Source organism: Phalacrocorax aristotelis, chromosome 7 (assembly GCF_949628215.1).
Source record: "Phalacrocorax aristotelis chromosome 7, bGulAri2.1, whole genome shotgun sequence".
NCBI classification, from domain to species: domain Eukaryota; kingdom Metazoa; phylum Chordata; class Aves; order Suliformes; family Phalacrocoracidae; genus Phalacrocorax; species Phalacrocorax aristotelis.
Window position 1 is genome coordinate 1,285,001 of NC_134282.1, and position 17,582 is coordinate 1,302,582.

Below are 17,582 nucleotides of genomic sequence, written 5' to 3' on the forward strand. Positions count from 1 at the left end.
CAGTACCACTGGCACCTAAGCACTTCTGGGTAAGCTCTAGTCCCCTGGCTGAATCCCACTGTGTTTCTCATGTGAAGAGTACTGTTGGCAAACTACATTGTGCTCTTCTGAAAGGATCCGGCCATGACCACATGAATCATTATTATACAACTGACACAATCTCCACATCCCGTGGCTGAGTGGTGGGAAAAAATTCTACCCACAAGAGGGGCCTAGGACATAAAGTCCCTTACGCCTGCCCATGTTCAACCGGGGGTGTGAAAGAACACCACTACAGAACACTATTTAAATTGCTCATAAAACATTTCAGTTAGCAGCAGTGGGTGGTGTGGGGCCTTAGACACAAGAATGGACATTTGGGAGTATATGACTTGGGGGAAAAATGCTCTAGCTTCATCTAGAGGTCTTTCCTCTCAGTTTTTCTTGTCTTTGGAGAAGCGTTGGCAAGGTATTTCGAAGCATTACGTGTAGTACTGGAAGCACGCACATTACCCAGACTCCTTTTCATGCAGAGGAATCTCAGACATTACTTTTTTCTATGGGTATGTATAATGGAAGGGATTTGTGCATATGAAAGTAAATTTACTATAAATATGCAATTCATATATACAATTAAAAAAATCTCTGAATTAAGAAGCAGAATGAGTACTGACAAAAATCAGTATTATATTCAAGCTCAGACTTAAGGCAAATGACACTGTAAATTCAATTCACAACGTGTTTAGCTTGCTCACTTGTCAATGCACTATCTATACAAGTATGTTGGCACATATGGAGATTTAAGGCACAGGTTGCATGAATTTAACAACACAGACTGAACAAGAACACATCTCCTAGCAGATGAACTGTGTAATTAGCAGGAAAATCCATCAAATTGTTCTATAAATTCAAATGAGCAAGTCGCGGAAGTTTTTGGGGTGTTTTCTGTGAAGGCAACAACAGTGCACATTCTGTACATTTCACAATTTGTATTTAGCATCAAAGGAAGATACATTAACAGCAAACCAAAATAAGTTGCGCAAAGCAAAAGCTGAGTACGGAATGCACAGATTTGGAAAATTAGAGGACCCTAACTGTTGGAAGTGCATTAACGCCGATGTTATCCATACCCTCTTCCTTCACCCCATTTTCCTAAAGATAAGGAAAAACAGACCTTGCAAACTCACTCTACAATATTCCTATAACCTATGCTAATATCACACCTAGGCATTTCAATGTTTTTGCTTTTTATAACGTGAGGGAAGCAAATACTCGTTTAGAGGTGCAAAAGTGAGGACAAAGGTTACTTGTGCCTCACTGCAGCTGCAAATGCTCTCTAGTTACTGGTGTGTGCCTCCACTTGAAATGCATCGACCTGCCTCAGAAGGAGGTGCTGGGATTCCCTGAAGGGACTTCACAGTCACAGGCAGAACCTGAAGGAACGTTTCAGGTAGCATTGGAAGGCAAGCCTTGACACACCCCAAAAAATGTAGTGACTTTCTTGTTTCACAAACAGGTCACTGCTAACAGACCCTGAAACTGGAGTGGTTTTGCCCCTAACCAGTATCATTGCAGCGTGACTCTGCAGCTTGCCAGACCACTTGTTGTGCACAATTTCAGTGTCATAGTCATTCGACAGACTCCCTATTAATATCAGGTTATGTAGGCATGCTCCTCACCAGGCCCAGTTTCTTGGGGACAATGAGTTATATACAAAAGGGATACTTAGCCAAAACTTTGTTGGCAATAAAGCTGAGAAGCTCTCTTCTCAAAACACAGGGATTTCCTTACCTCCTTTGAGTTCGAGACCAAAGCGGATACCTATTTCTTAACTTTAACTGCCCCTCATCAGCACTATCTTAAGCACAAATTCAAAGGAGAAGAAAAACCCCACCCAAAACTTGCACTATGTATTCTGTCATGAGGTATTACATTATGCTATGCTACACAATCATAGCTTTTCCATCATGGAAGGACAAATTCTGATCCTGTTTTATATACGACAGAGATCATCCTGTGCAATCTGCACTGCTTGCATATCAGCCTGTGCAAGGGACACAGTGAGATGTCCCAGGGTGAGGCTTATGAAATTAGTCAGTGATGAAGGAAACGCAGTCTCTGACATTTCAGATGAGGCTTCAGAAGTATTTACTGGAACCAATAAACAAGTCTCTGCCTCTCCCACAAGCCAGTGGCTAGAGTGGAACACGGGACCATGACACAAGTCACACACCTGGTAAATAATCAAGGATTTATATAATCTAGAAACACTCCTAAATAAAAGAACAGAGGATAACCATCCCGGTGTCACTACCCTGAGAAATGGTGCATTAGCCAAAGATGTGAGAGACCAGCAGAGCAAGTTTTCTGATTTTGTGCTATTTCTGCTGCCGTTGGTGACCACACTTACCAGTGGGTTGTCTTAAATACTCAATTCTGCATGGAGAGAATGGTCTGGTAAGGCCCCACCTCCCCAGTGTCCCTACTACAAGGAGAGATTCAGAGGTGTCCCTAATCCCTTCCCCTCCTTCACAAATGAGGTGTTCCAGAAGACCTAGACTACCCTTCCAGCTCCTCCCAGAAAAAAACGCACTTGGTGTGCTGATCTCATCCTGCTCCCCCTCCTCTCGCTGGCAGAATGTCACTACTGAAGTGGGGAGAGCAGGATGTGCTTTGTGCAGTACCCTTCACTGCTAACACTCCGTTAGAGGGTAGGTTTCTTCCCAAGTGAAATCAAGGCACACTTGTGTGTTTCAAGAAAAAAAGAAAAAAAAAAAACAAAAAAACCCACAAGCATACAACTTACAACATTGCAGACACGTCATATCCTCTGTTCCACACACGCCCGTCTCTCAGAAGCACTTTTATTAAATAATCCTGTCAAAACAGAAGAGTAAAAAGGGTTATACACAAATTATTTCTTGTCCGCTACGTATTTAGTACAGTGTTTTCACTTAAACAAATGTTTAACAGCCTTATATAGGCCTTTAACAGGTACGTCACGAAACTTCTGAAAGCACAACTATCTGTTCCAGCTTCTGTCTAGTTTGTGGAAGATACAGCTGAGAAGAAGTACTGCCAGATTTCTGCAGAAGTGGTCTGCTTTAATGGAAGTTTACTTATGTGCTACGTATCAGTTGCTTTGGATAGTCCAGTAAGATAAAGCCTCCAAAAGAAAACTAATCTTCTATCATGAGGTATTTCAACCCCAGATTGGAAAACCTGAAGACAGCAGTAGGACAAAACTGCTGAGAGAAGAAACTACCAAAGCTTCAGGGTTTCTCCAGACAACAGAAAGGGAGCACTTTAGAAACAGAGTAGGCAAAATAAAAGGGTTTGTACTCCAACTGAGAGTGTATTTCTTAAACACTTAATAATTTTGCCTTCCTCCTGATTTCAGAAACAGACATTCTGCAGAAGGGATAAAACCAGTAGCACATCTATTCCATTTGAGCCCATTAGAGCTTATTAACCTTCCCCCGTGAATGACCTTCCACACTCCCCACAAGGCTGACTGATAGAAGATCCAGAGGAATAAGGTGCTCTAAAATGAACTAATCAGGCAAACAGAACAGAACTTTGATTTCTAAATAAATGGGAACTCTCATAGCAAAAGAAGTCACTTCTGACTTCATTTGTGGGGGAAAAATAATGCTGGCTCCGTGAGGTTTTCTGCATTTTCTGTTTTTGTTTGATTTTGATATTCCTCATGATGCCCGATTCCTGCTTCCTATAAATCAGCAGTAATGACTATTATTTCAGCACCGTGCCCCTCCGTCTATATGGCCACCAACGTGGCTGCAAAGCTCTAGCTCTAGTAGCTTGAGGGACCAAGGCTTAGCAACCACAAAGCTACCTGTTGTGTAACGAGCACAAGATTAATATTTATGTACAGAACCTGAACAAAATCAACTTTCAGCCTTTGGCAAGACTTAAAACACCATTTGCCAAGAGGGCATCTAGATGATCAGTTTCTGGAAAACACAACCTATGTATGGGTAATAATTCATAAACCTTTCAGTTTCAGAAATAATGTGTCACACCTCTGATCCTTCAAGCACTTGTTATTAAAGCTACGCAGATACAAAAGTGTTTACTGACTTTGTGTGTTGAAATGTGAACTGACTTGAACTTAAACATAGCTTTTAAACACCCAGTCCCTTTCTGCACTGCATACAGGTTTCCTGAGCAGCAGAGGTGGAAAAGGGAATAGATTTAGACAAATTACAGCAGCTATGTGCAAATTTATGCACAGAAAACTTATTTTAGTCTGATAGAGATTTGGAAAGCTTAGTGTCAGCGTTTAGGTACTGTGGTCAGTAAAGAGCTACAAAGCTGACACCCACCGCCCATGCCAAAGTACAGAATGGGCCCACAGTGACATCCCAGCTGGGACACACCTAGTTCTCCTTCAGTTCTGACAGGGGAGCGCAAGAAACTGTGGGAAGGAACGAAGTTTGGATTGTCTCATGGAGTAAAAATACATACAGCATATTTTAAAGGAATTATGGCACACCACCTTTAAATGCTGTGTTATAAATTATTCAATCTAATAATTAAAAAAATTTTAATTATTCCACCTCCAGGCTCAGAAAACAGTCTTGTCCAATTGCTGGTATCAAACATGTCCCTCCATCCCACCTCAACTTGTGCCAGGCCTTCCCACTTACAGATGGAAGTCTCCTTCCTCCTCAGGAAAGACGAAATCTCTCTCTGAAGCAAGTAGAGGCTTCCCAAGATCTCCCTTTCTGGCTTTTCTTTAAAGGGCTGTCACAGAGGAAGGATTAGGTAGCAGTTACTAACCTGTCCCTAACCCATGTGGAAATCTGGACGTTTTATGTCTGTCCTTTTTCTCCAAAACTGAGAAATTTCACAATAGAAAGAACCACTAAGTATAAATCTGTAAAAACCCCTTTGCAAGTAGAGCTACAGACCCTCTAAAGAGGGACTGGGGAAAATGAGGAAAGAAATAAAATAAAACTCCCTTTCAGGAAAGTTTTCTCCTGAAAGCCACTAAGATTTGGACCTAGCAAAAGGCTCTGTCAAGATGGAAGAATCAAACCTCATGTAATTAATTACAGGGAAGGAGTCCCCGTCTCTTAATTTATTGGTTTAGATGATATGAAATATTAAATACTAGTCATGCCCCCGTAAAGTCATTAGCTTGCACAGCTCTACCCCTTCTTTTTTGACAGAAAAGCGACAAAGAGGAAACCATCTTAAAACAAAATCCTCTTCTAGGTATGAAGAAACTCTAGTTAGCTCCCAGACCCACACATCTCTACTCTTTCTTTGTTCCCCCACAAAACAAACATCTAGTTGTTTTCCACTGGCTGACTCACCTTTCTGTCTGGGGCCTCGTGCGCTGCAATGAATGGATTTGAGTCCCTTACCAAATATAAAAGTTTCCTTTTATTTCCATCTCATGAAACACTTGTACAAGTGCCTTAACCAAAACCTTTCTCCTATCCTCTTTAAAAGGCAGAAGGTTATTTTCTTGTAGGGTTATCTGGATGACAGGGAAGGAAAGAGACAGGAGACTACCTCCAAACATTATCTCAGAAGACATTAAATCGGGCACTTGAAATTTCTACTGAAAAACCAAATCAGGCTCAAACTGAAACGATGACATACTCAAAGTGAACACAGTACTCACAGACACTATAGAGCAGAAAAGAAAAATTCGACCTTCCACTGCAAGAGCCAGCAAAATTACAAGCTGCTTAGCCAGCAATCAGCTCTCATACTAAACTGCTTACATGAGGCCTCAAGCAACCAAAAGCTAGCTGCCTTTGATCACTCAGTCCTCCTGGGGCCCATGAGGACACTGACACGTCTGCGAGCACAGAGGATGGCACCAAAGCTCTTCGCGCCTGCAAACTAAATGTCAGTCAGAGAGTAGCGCACAGAGCATGGAGCTGCGACCGGTGTGAAGCAGCATCTTAGGGCGAAGGGCTGGCACAGTCTCACCGCCGCGTTGGTCTGTTTCCAAATCTGTGCCTTCAGACTAGAACTACAGACAGACAGATGCACACTCGACTGTTGTGCTGCATACAACACCACGTTATTAGTAGATGACACTATGTTAATAATAATATTCAAATACAAGCGCCAGGCCTGTTATTCTCCCTCATTTCGTAGTAATCTTCAACAACCAAATAACCAAGCTTGCCCATCGGGAACCAGAGCCTGGCATGACACCTCCACAGGCCGCCCCAGCGGCCAGATGGTCAGAGAATTACTAGAATAAAGGATAAGAAAAATGGAAGAAAAATTACTTTTTCTAAAAAACAAATCTGGTGTGAGAGAAGGCTCTAGCTCAGGGTCAAAATCATAGAATCATAGAATCACTACAGTTGGAAAAGACCTCTGAGATCAAGGCCAACTGCCAACCCAACACCCCTAGGCCTCCTAAACCATGTCCTGAAGGGCCATCCCCAGGGACGGTGACTCCCCACCTCTCTGGGCAGCCTGTGCCAGGGCCTGACCGCTCTGGCAGGGAAGGCATTTTCCCTCATATCCAACCTAAACCTCCCCTGACGCAGCTTGAGGCCGTTCCCTCTCGCCCTGTCACTGGTGACCTGGGAGCAGAGACCAGCCCCCCCCTCACTCCAGCCCCTCTCAGGCAGCTGCAGAGAGCGAGAAGGGCTCCCCTCAGCCCCCTCTTCTCCAGGCTAAACCCCCCCAGCCCCCTCAGCCGCCCCCCAGCACACTTGTGCTCCAGACCCTGCCCCAGCCCCGCTGCCCTTCTCTGGACACGCTCCAGCCCCTCAAGGGCCTTCTTGTCCCGAGGGGCCCAAACCTGAGCCCAGCATTCGAGGTGGGGCCTCCCCAGGGCCGAGCACAGGGGCCCCATCCCTGCCCGGCTCCTGCTGGCCACACCAGTGCTGACACAAGCCCGGGGGCTGGTGGCCTCCTTGGCCACCTGGGCACTGCTGGCTCCGCCAGCCAGGACGAACCGTCCCTTTACCTCAGGAATAAGCCCCGCACTGTCCCTTCCCGCCCCCGGCGCCGGGGCGGTGCCCTCAGCGCCCGTCCCGCCCCGCGCCGCCCCGCCCCGCGCCGCTTTACGACAGCCGGGGGCAGCTTTGCGGCCGGTGGTGCCGTACGGCGAGCGGGGCCCGGCGGAGCGCGGGCCGGGGCCGCCATGGTGAGTGCGGCCGGGGCAGCGCTTGTGTCGGGGCCGGCCGCTCCCAGCCCCGGGCCGGGGAGCTCGGCTGGTCTGTGGGCCGGCCCGGCCGTGGTGCCTGTGCCCGGAGGGTGGGCGCTGACCCGTCCAGGCCGCGGCGGGGCCGGGGCTGCCGGGCTGGGCCTCCCTCGCCCCCACAGCCGGGGGTCCCGAAGGCGATGGCGCTGCGGCCGCTGCGCCCGCCGCAGGGGTCGCCGGTGGAGCTTTATTTCCTTTCCCTTTGTTAACCAAGCGGTTTGTGTGTTCCCTGCGCAGGCCAGCACGATGGTGGCGGTGGGCCTGACCATAGCGGCCGCGGGATTTGCAGGTTGGTGGCTGCCGGGGGTCACCGGCGGCGCGGCAGCGGGGGCAGGGCGAGCCCGCGCCGGGAAACGGGGCGGTAATCGAGGGTCAAAGTTCTTACTTTTTTTGGCGACCCCAGAAAGCGGTATTTTGCTTTCTAATCCCCGAGTTAGCAGTTGCTATGAACTGCTAAACCTTCATGAAACTTTAAACTTAGCCCTGTCCAACGCTGGTTTCTCTAAGGTCGCTATGCAGTAAAAGCTATGAAGCAAATGGAGCCACAAGTGAAACAAGCGCTTCAGAACCTGCCAAAACCTGTAAGTTTTTGATTTACTAATAGCATGCTTTTACTTAAAAGCTTATTTGGTAAAATACCTACAGATTGTTGTCTCTGTGTAGCATTGCTGTACTTTCTTCTAATACCAAACATAATTTTGGCAGTAATAAACAGAATTAATCTCAGCGATTCTGGTGGTGGTTGTTGACTAATGGGGAACTTGTTTTGGTGAGATTAAGTACTCATTCAAATAACGATGCTCTACGTCAACTGAATTTCTTATTACAAGTGCAAAAGAGGCTTCGCAGTATTTTACAGACTAAAAGCTCAGCAGCCACTAAAGCAATGGTGAGTTGTTTTAACTGCTAAAGTTGAACTTAAAAATCAGTGTTGTTTTTTTTTTTTTTAACCTGAGATGTTTTCTCTTTCAGGCCTTCAGCGGTTATTACAGAGGTGGATTTGAACCCAAAATGACTAAACGAGAAGCAGCTTTAATACTAGGAGTGAGGTAAAAGGAACGTTATTAGAAACGAAAGGTAAAAAGGAGGTTACGGTGTTACCTAGTTGCCAGCCTGGTTTGAAACGGACGTAATTCTCAGTGCGTAAGACTGTCCTTGCCCGGCTTCCCCTGGGAATGGCACTGCTGAGGCAGGAAATGCGAAGCAGCCGTTCAGGATTTTCTGTACTTATTTGGGATTCCTTGCTGCATGTTAGCTTGCTTACACATCTGCGAATCCCTAGCGCGTTCAAAAGCCGCGTGCAGGTCCAGGTGAATACGCTGTTTTCAAGAAGCCTGGGGGTTTACTCGGTGTGGGGAACACAGTTGTGCCGTTTGGTTGTGGTTCCTGTCACTGCTGGTGAATTTCAGAGAGGCAGTGTGAAGGTGCTGCAAACACAATTCATATGTGTGGGGTGAACTCATCACTTACTCTAGAATGTCTTAGGCAGGAGCGTGGTGACTACCCCTGCTGAAACAGAGAGGCTTAAGACCAAATACACAAATTTAATAAGATACATAACAGGAACCATTTCTGTTTGAAGTCAGTGTCCAACTTTGAAGTCTGTATACAAAGTTTGTTGGTTTTTTTATTGTTGTTGGTTTGGGTTTTTTAAATAAATCAGGAGTGAATCCTCTCACTTTTTTCCTTCAGCCTTTAGGAATTTGTCCCAGTAAAAACGTTACAACACAGTTCTGTTTGTTTTCAACCGTGTGAATATCCCCCTCCATATTAGACTGCCACAGCTTGTCTTGTTCAGCACACAGTGTTTTGGGAAAACTTTAGAACCCTTCTCCAGGATGTATGTGCTACACATCAGTAATAGGAAAAGCAAAACATACATACACTTAAGCAAGAGAGTTTACAGATAAGATGGGAGTACTTGCGTGTTCTAAGACATCTTTTAAAGATCTGGGGGATTTTGAGGTTCCTTTAAGTCAGCTTTTCTCTCTCTTTAAAGCCCTACAGCCAACAGAAGTAAAATCCGAGAAGCCCATAGACGGATCATGCTTCTGAATCATCCAGATAAAGGTTAAGTAAATTAAGTCACATTGATTCAGTAATACATGTTTTCTAACACAGATTAATACAGCTGGGTGGGGAGAAGTGACAGACATGTGACTACCTCAGCTGCTGAAAAAAAAAAAAACCAGGAAACTGAGGGAAAACAAATTTTAGGGTGCCTTAATGCTTATGGCTTTGGAGCATATTGTTGTGTTTGGCTGCTCTAAAGCAAGCAGTCAGATTTCGCAGGTCAGCTTGTCGCTCGCTCTGTCTTCTGTGCATGTCAGCTCAAAATACGATTTGGTAAAATGAGACTTAAAATTGCCTTAATTTTAGCTGAAAGACCAGAGCCTATGTGTGTGCACTATGTACCGTGCGAGTTTGCGTTCATTTGAATGCGTTGGGAGCTCACGGTGAGCGGCAGGCACTGAGCCTTCTGCAGCTGCTCCAAGGCACTGAACTAAAATATTCCTGTTTGTGGTTCTCCGAAGGCTCAGAGTCTAGTTACACCTCAATACCTGGTCTAAATACCACTTACTTCAGTGAGTCAGACTCATCTGTTAGTGCGTGGCATTTCACTGTTTAATCCTCACTTAAAAGGTAAAATGGCTTCCTGTGAAGTGACTGTTGAACGTCATTACCTTTATGCACCAAAACCCAAAATAATCCAGGGGGGTATTGCTTCCATAGATAATATCTAGCGGAAGTTAACCTCAAAATTAACTTTACTGAATAGATGCAAAGCCTGAAAGACTGCTAGGAGCATTTCACATGTTTTATATAAGCTTAGTTTAACTTACTTAGGTTCAAGTAACTAGAGTGAGATCCAGTACTCAAGTGGTACACATGCTACAGATCTGTGCACCTCACGGGCAGTTAATTCCAGCGCGTTGGCGTTGCAGATTCTGTTTCAGTATCTCCGTAAATCATTTGTGTCAAAGGCACGCTCTATGCCTTGTCTGCTAAGGCATTGGTGACCAAATCACTTGTGACCGATGGAACTGGAGGAAAAAACCCTACGCCAGTGAACTGAAAGCAGCCTACGAGGAACAAGCTGTCTGCACATCCGGCTGCTGCAGTGACTGTCCGTGTAACCTTCCGTGGCTTCAGTCATAATGCAGTTTGTTCGTTTACCTTGAGTAACTTTCAGACCATACTCTTGCTTTTTTTCCCTGCGTACTGTGACATTATTAACAACACTGAAAATACTTTTTTCATCTGATGTGACATATCTGTTTTTTCTAGGTGGCTCTCCGTATGTAGCAGCCAAAATCAATGAAGCTAAAGATTTGCTGGAAGACCAAGCTAAAAAATGAATGAGAGAAAAAATCACGAGGGTTTGTCCATGCAAATGATTATTTTTGATAAACGGCTTAAGAAAATTTCTGATGTCAATTGCTGACTTAATATAAATTAAGCTGGAAATACGGATCCAGGGAGATCCTTCCCTCCCCACTCACCTCTTAGTTGTTTTTTGGGGAAATGTTTAAGGGGGGGGGGGGGGTGAGGCTTGAGGTTTTTTTCATAGCTGTTCTTCATTAAGCAGCAAAATCTGCCACTCGGACATACTCTCCATGTAGAAGAGCAATGGTTTGGCCAGTGCATGTTACCAGCTACAGGTAGCCTGACACGCTGCTACCCAATTTTTGTTAAACTAGCTGTGTTTGAAGTCGATGCTGCTGCTCTTTCGTATGCCAAAGTTAGCATGATGGACCGGTTTGGGGAGGGGGCGGAGAAAATCCAGGCGGCTTTATTGGGTGGGATGAATTGGGACAGATGTGTGGTTGTCTCTGAGTGAAGAAATAAAATACAGGAAACACTGTACCCTGTTGTCTTTGCCTTGTGACAAACAAGGCTGGTTGAGCTTCTGAAGCGTTACTGGTGGGTCTGGAACGGCCCAGGTTTTTTAGTAGCTTTCAATTTTTAATGGCTTTTCTAGCATTTAATAAATTTCAGGTTTTTAATTCAGTACTGTAGTTTTATGTTCTCTTAAACTACAAAGTTAGAAATCATATAGTAAGGTTTGTGTTAATGGTGACTGGGAAACAGGAACTCTTTACTTAAGCCACCGAAGGGACCTGAGCGGGGCGTACCCCAGATGCCTCTGTAAGTATCTGCACTGGGGCCAAGGGGTTGGGTCACACGCCAGGGACCTCGCCCCTCTTTCCGCAGCTATGCCAAAACCACTGTGCAGCGTATGTAATAGTTACTCATCCCTTCACAAATACAAAGGATAGCAGAGCTTTTGTTTTCCCAGACCGAACAAGGCTCTACTTGGGAGTAGTTAAGTAAGTCATACGTCCTCTGCGTGAATGCTGGATGCTGTGTAGCTGCAGGCCACGTAGTATCACCAGAACAACTGTAAAGAAGCGTTCTGTGCCTTCAGGAGAGAGGATCAAAGCAGTGACATAGGAAACAGAAAACATTTACAACCTGTACAGAGAGGGATAAAGCTTTGCTTTACTACAGATTTTGAAGTGGCATGAAAAACCAGCTGGAACACTGCCACACAGCCCTTCCAGAGCGTGCGTATCTCAAACTATGTGCAGAATGGGGTTGTGCTTTTCTCTGCCAAATAATACTGACATTAATTTAAACACAGCTTTTTTTTTTTTTCTCTTCACTGTTCTTTAAATTTTCTTTACTCGAGATGCTTGTGTGCAGTTGAGAGTTGTAATAACTTAACTGCTTGTTCTCCAGGAGGGAACAGTGTCAGCAAATGCCACTGCTTAAGGCACTAAAAACTCACATGCCTTAAGTGAAACGCATACCCAAGCCAAGCTGGCAAAACTCTCCTGCAGCTGCATCAGGTAGAGCCGCTGGAGGCCCAGCCCGGTGCTTCAGGATACTTGGTTCTGTCCTTACCTCTGATGAAATCAGGTAAGCTGGAATTTTTTTCTTTCAAGCCAGCCCAAGTTCAGCACTACGCCTTTGCTCCCCCTTCTTACAACAGCTCCTTGCTACCCAGTTGTTTTTCCACACCTGTTCTCAGCTTCAGCGCGCTCGCTCATGTGCCTGGAAAGATGAGTTAGTGTGTCATGCTTCTAACTTCTCTGTTACAAACTACATCTGCATTAATTCCTATATATGTTAGTCAGGGTAGGTGATTCTCCAAGACAAAGTCTGTTTTTGAGACTTGTTAGCTGATGTTTTACATCATCGCCTTAAAGAATGGAAGATTAGCGTGTTAGAAAACTCTTAGAGAAGAGTTAAAGGTTCAAGCTGCCTTGCCATTAAGCTCCAATTGTTAGTGATAACAGCTTGAAAACCTTGAAGTCAATAGTAATTTAAATTTCTGATAGAAACAGTCAACAGATGGAAGATCAAAGTTTATTTTCTTTTACTACCAGCATACAAAAAAAACATATTGCACATCAAACAACCAAAACAAAAATAAAAATACTCTACTAAGGACTAACATATGTAGTTTATACAGAATAAACTTTCTGGAAATTGATCTTTTCAGTAGTTCAGGTTATGTCTTAATGGACATGACTAATTCAGCTTAGTGTTAACTAAAGCTATGTTTGATTTTTAAATACTGTACAGTTTAATAAATAAACCAAACAAAGCCTCAATGTAGAACAGTCACTGCCAATGTCACCCAGAATCCCTGCAGATTATGAGAATTTAACAAATGTATTCCAGTGGTCTGCAGATTTTTTCCTCTACATACAGCATTTAAAAAACATGTATTAAAACAGACCAGTTTCCAGACTAAACTAATGGAGAAATTACATTTCAGTGCAAAATATTTTAGACTGCATTTCTTTCTAGTATTCCTCAGGTGAAGAAGTGGTTGCATATTATTAAAAATGTAACAAAAGCAGCTAATGCTTTCATAAAGAGTATTATGTTAGGGATCCCCCTCACATCTTTGCCATATTTTGAAAACAAAATAACATTTCCTATAGCCAGCAATTTTGTTTATTTAAATGTTACATATACTATCTCAAGGCACATCTGATGATATATTTATAACACAGTAGGTGTCAAAGTATGTTTAACATATGATTTCTTCAGGATCCCTCCCCTTTCTGTATTCCAAAATGGAGGAACTGAAAGTGCGGTGTCAAGACTGGCGATCCGTATTCTATCTTTGGCAAGCTTATACAAGCACTATTTTAAATGTAATGTAAAAGAACTGTAAACTAGGAACTTCAGTTTATGAAACACCATTCAGCACTGCTTCTTCCTGATTATTCCCATCCTCCTGAACAGTAACCTTCTTTTCATCAGGACTGTGCTGTAGTTTAGAAGGCTCATCCCCGGCAGTTGTAGCAGGACCGTTCACTGCCTTTTCGGAAGGGCTGTTTTCATCAATCGCATCTTTTGCCTTGCAAAAACAAAACCAGGATAGTAGTAAAAATTCCGTGAAAATACAGAGAGCGTAGTCTAAATTTCCTCCGGCTCGCAGAGCAACTTTGCAGTAGGAAACACCTCATCTGCCTGTGCCAGTATCCCATCGCTTACAGCATCCTATCACTTACCTTGTCGCTTACAGGTTGCTTCCGAGGAGATGATGCCAAGGGACCCCTCAGGCAGCGTACCCAGCATGTTCCACTGCACAATTTCTATTTTTCTAAGCCAATGCAGGAGTTAAAGGGGTGTAAAACTGAACTTCCCAGTTAAAGTCTACAGTAAGATCAGATTTTGTTAATCATATAGCAATGGAGCTTTACCTTGCTAAACCAAAGAGAACTTGCGGCAGTAAGTTCAGTGTTACTTCAGAAGTAAAGGACTTCTGCTTTATTCAGTTCTGAACACGATACGTAACGCCACACTGGTCCTTTAAGGAGACCAGATCTCAAATCTACCATCTTCATAACGTTCTTTCTGAACGAGTTCGTACAAGTCACGAGACACGCTACCTAGTATCCTCGATTTATAAAGCGTTCTAAGGATTAGCTCTCAAGATTTACCCATGGTAATTTTCACATTTTACTATGTAATGCTGCATTAGTGAGTGTAGTGTTTTATAATGCATAAAGACTGAATTTGAGCATTACACTGGGTCACTGAAGTCTGCAAAGGTAACCTACGAGTCAGAGTCAGTTCTGTTTAGGCCACTTTTGCTCTTAATTTATTCTTAAACACATCTGTAGTCAAATGAGGGCTGGCTAAAGGAAGCACTCCTTTGCTACTGTTTTGCTGCAATAGAAGGGAAACAACCCTTATACATTAAAAAAAAAGTCTTACTGTTTCTTTCTTGGTTTTGGCTAGTGTCTCCTTCGGAGGGTTTCGCTGTCGGCTTTGAGATTCAGCTCGTGATATGTAATCAGCTACTGTTACTGTTCAAGGAAAAAAAGATTACAGTGACACATCAGAAGTCTCATTTAGCATTAAGCTTCATATGTCTTTTCTGTACAAGTTATAGCGTAACTGGGAGACATCTCACAAAAGGCCTTCACACTTACAGGTATCAACTACATAGCAAGGATTAATTTGTTTCTGTTAAATACAATTTTCACTAAAATCAGTGGTAACGTGATGATCTGAAGGTGGAATCTTAATAAAAGAGTTATTTTGGTCCAATTATAAATTTCATGGGAAAATCAGGGCTTTCTCTACTGGGTTTAAAGAGCTCAGACTGCAGGCTCTTCATAGCCTGTGTTTGTCACTGGGGTTTTACCATCTCGAGTAGCAGAGACTCTCACACTAATGGAATGAAGGTAAGTTAAAATAAGAACTGGGGGAGGTTCAGAGCGTGGTGTCACTTACGATACGGCAGCATTCAAATCTTTGTTACTTCATGAAGCCGTTGGCAAGAGAACTCGCCCTCCTCCTGGTATTCAACACGCAATCCGCAGTTAGCTCTGGCTTGTGGGTGGGTGGGTTAATTGTGTGTGTACAGACGCTCGAAGCGGCTCTGTAGGAGTGGCCCGTGCTCAAAAGCAGGACAGCCCTGTGTGCACTGTTAGGCTACACTTACTGGATGCCAGCCAGGGGGTTCTGACCTCTTTTCTTCTTACCACCTCAGCACACGTTCCTGGAGCCTGGTTTTGTCTTATCCCGCCCTCTTGTAACCACACCGAGAGTCAGTTCTATCTTTAGAATACACAGTACTAACAAATTTAAATACACACTTGTATCTTTGATGAGCTAAAGCACATTACAGTTGGCAAGTGTTACCTATCGGACAGTAGTCACTTGTATTTAGGATATCATGCATGCAGGTGAACTATTTTCCTGCATTTCGGAATGACTGTGCATGAAGCCTACATCAGAATAGGAGGTGCAGCACCTGGATTTTCTGTTACAGTAACTGGACTTCTTACAACTGGGTCCTTGCATAACTGTCAAAACCAAGTGAGTTTTTGCACAAGAACTATTTCTTTAAAATGAGGTTCTGTACCCAGCTCCTCTAAGGTAAAGCTGAAGCATGTCTTATGCGCGCAGGGTAAGACACCAGTTCTTAATATTCACGTATGCTGTAGGAACCCAAAGCATCTCGCAATGTAAATCAAATAATACAACTAAATGACTGAAGCACATCATTAGCATTTGGGGGGGGGGGGGGGGGGAAGTTCCCTCTGTCTTAATTTCACTCACTGTAACACTAAGTTACAGGATTAAATTAGAGTGTTTTTCACTAAGACAGTATACCTCACTACCGTTGCTCTCACTGTTGCATTTAAAAATATTTATTACGCAAACTGAAAACGGCATCTGGAACAAAGACATGAACAGGAAAAAACTGATAATTCTTGTTCGGGAAATTTTGGTTTGTTCTTCTAATGCTTAGATTTAAAACAAAAACATCATAGCTTTTTTAGAGATGACTAATGTCTCTTTATGCCGCTGGCTGAAATTAGTTTCTTCAAAGTAAAAGCTGAAATCCATTTTTACTTTTTCCACCCCTTTATAAACTCGTATCACTGTTACAAAACCAGAAAGTTGAGAAGCAACGGGTTACTTTGGGTTTGGTCTTTTTAGGGGGGGGTTAGGGTGTTTGGGGTTCTTTTTCTTCCCCCAAGTTTTAGTTAGTGTAATGCAACTACTTTTTTCTTCTCGAATCAAATGATGTATGAGCACCACAGATATAAGGAAGACAAATACGGGTGAAATTTTGAACCTGTCAATCTAGAAGACCTTCTGTTACTACTTTACGCCGTGTATGTGCAAGCGTTTTCTAAACAGGGCATTATATTGGAAGTCAGCTAGGTCACCTTTAACATTTCCAGTGTTAGTACACACAAAAGAAATGCAACAAGCCACAACAACAAAAAATTGGAAACATGCAATTTCATTTGAATTCCTCCTCCTTCCCACCCTCAATTTGTCGATGACTTACAAATATTCACAAAAGCCGAGGACCGACAGCCGCGGTTTGCCGCGGGCGCGGGCCTGCAGATCCCACGTGAGTTCCCTCACAGCGCTCTGCCAGCGCGCCCGCGTCCCGCCATCCCGACTCTTGGCCTCTCAGCCAGTGCTGAAAAGGTTGTGTCACGTTCAGTGCAAGTGCACAGATGCAAGCGAGTGCAGGTCACGGACCTTCGCCTTCGTCTGGATCCTGGACCACTGAAGTCAACAGCAGCTTGGCTATTGGCTTCAATGAGCGCTGGACCAGAAGCGCAACTCGTATGTCCAAGCAAAACGTTAGACATTATGAATTAGTTTCATTAGACAGATTAAGAACTTTTAAAAGTTCTCCTAGTAGAAGAAACATCTGTCATCTTTATCTGGTAGTCTTATTAGTTATTGAGTAACCTTTTTATATTATGCAGCTATATGTAAAACAGCAGACACAACATTCTCTCATGCTTTTGACCTGAGATTACCCACAGCTCCACTCGAATTACCTGGCTGTCTATCTTCTGCCTGACCCCTGAAGCGACGCCTGCGGCTACGATTGCGTCGCTGGGGTTTTTTGTCACTATCATCTGCAATTGCAAAGTTTACCATGAACTATTTCTGATGATAAAAATAAATAAATAAATTCTTCAGCAGTTTCAGCATGGGGCATTTAAAATTGCTTCTGTAAAGAGACAGGCTAAATAAGACAAGCTGAAAGAAAAACATTTTATACTGAAAGCATACACATTAATGCAAAAGCTAGATTTTACTTTTTTGCTCTCGGCTTATTAAAACATTTAGGCATATGCTTAACGACCTCAGATTTCATTTATTAAGTAACCAACCATATGTCAAATTTTAGCCACATAACCCATGACAGGAAAAGGTTTTTTCCTACATTATTAAGCAACAGATAACATTCTTGTCCCAGGGAACTCCAAGAGAATTTACTGAGGGAAAAGTACTTCAGCAGAAGCTGGGCAGAGACAAATTAACCGCTGAAGTAGCTTCCCAACACTGAGGCCGAGGTTACCCAGGAGAAAACAGAACGCTGATC

General features: G+C 43.6%; 2 protein-coding genes and 1 long non-coding RNA gene across 6 annotated transcripts in view; 1 reads left to right on the forward strand and 2 right to left on the reverse strand.

The window, feature by feature from the left end:
- LOC142059597 (uncharacterized) overlaps window positions 1-4,746 on the reverse strand; it is a 188,476-nt gene extending 183,730 nt beyond the window's left edge. For both annotated transcript variants that reach the window (XR_012661434.1, XR_012661435.1), the window contains exons 1-2: window positions 4,650-4,746; window positions 2,786-2,856 (exon numbers count right to left, since the gene is read on the reverse strand). This is a non-coding gene — a long non-coding RNA (uncharacterized LOC142059597). The remainder of the gene's footprint in view (window positions 1-2,785; window positions 2,857-4,649) is intronic.
- Window positions 4,747-7,045: 2,299 nt separating this feature from the next.
- Window positions 7,046-11,197, forward strand: DNAJC19 (DnaJ heat shock protein family (Hsp40) member C19). Its single transcript, XM_075098411.1, has 6 exons — window positions 7,046-7,129; window positions 7,424-7,475; window positions 7,694-7,767; window positions 8,159-8,235; window positions 9,186-9,256; window positions 10,475-11,197. Exons 1-6 carry the CDS (start codon window positions 7,127-7,129, stop codon window positions 10,543-10,545), a joined length of 348 nt encoding a protein of 115 aa, XP_074954512.1. The 5' UTR covers window positions 7,046-7,126; the 3' UTR covers window positions 10,546-11,197.
- A 1,348-nt stretch (window positions 11,198-12,545) lies between these two features.
- FXR1 (FMR1 autosomal homolog 1) overlaps window positions 12,546-17,582 on the reverse strand; it is a 36,315-nt gene continuing 31,278 nt past the window's right edge. The window contains exons 15-17 of one of the 3 annotated variants that reach the window (XM_075098408.1): window positions 17,032-17,112; window positions 14,429-14,520; window positions 12,546-13,565 (exon numbers count right to left, since the gene is read on the reverse strand). In XM_075098408.1, coding sequence (XP_074954509.1) covers window positions 13,395-13,565; window positions 14,429-14,520; window positions 17,032-17,112 — 344 coding nt within the window. In that variant the 3' untranslated portion in view covers window positions 12,546-13,394. Of the gene's footprint in view, window positions 13,566-14,428; window positions 14,521-16,462; window positions 16,662-17,031; window positions 17,113-17,582 lie in introns of those variants that run through there. The other 2 variants (XM_075098409.1, XM_075098410.1) reach the window with 2 other exon arrangements.

What these genes read in the sequence shown, in the direction of transcription:
- DNAJC19 (XM_075098411.1), top strand. An exon ending in GCTTTAATACTAGGAGTGAG is followed by an intron (nt 8,236 to 9,185) that starts GTAAAAGGAACG and finishes CTCTCTTTAAAG; the next exon opens with CCCTACAGCCAACAGAAGTA. An exon ending in TCTGAATCATCCAGATAAAG is followed by an intron (nt 9,257 to 10,474) that starts GTTAAGTAAATT and finishes TGTTTTTTCTAG; the next exon opens with GTGGCTCTCCGTATGTAGCA.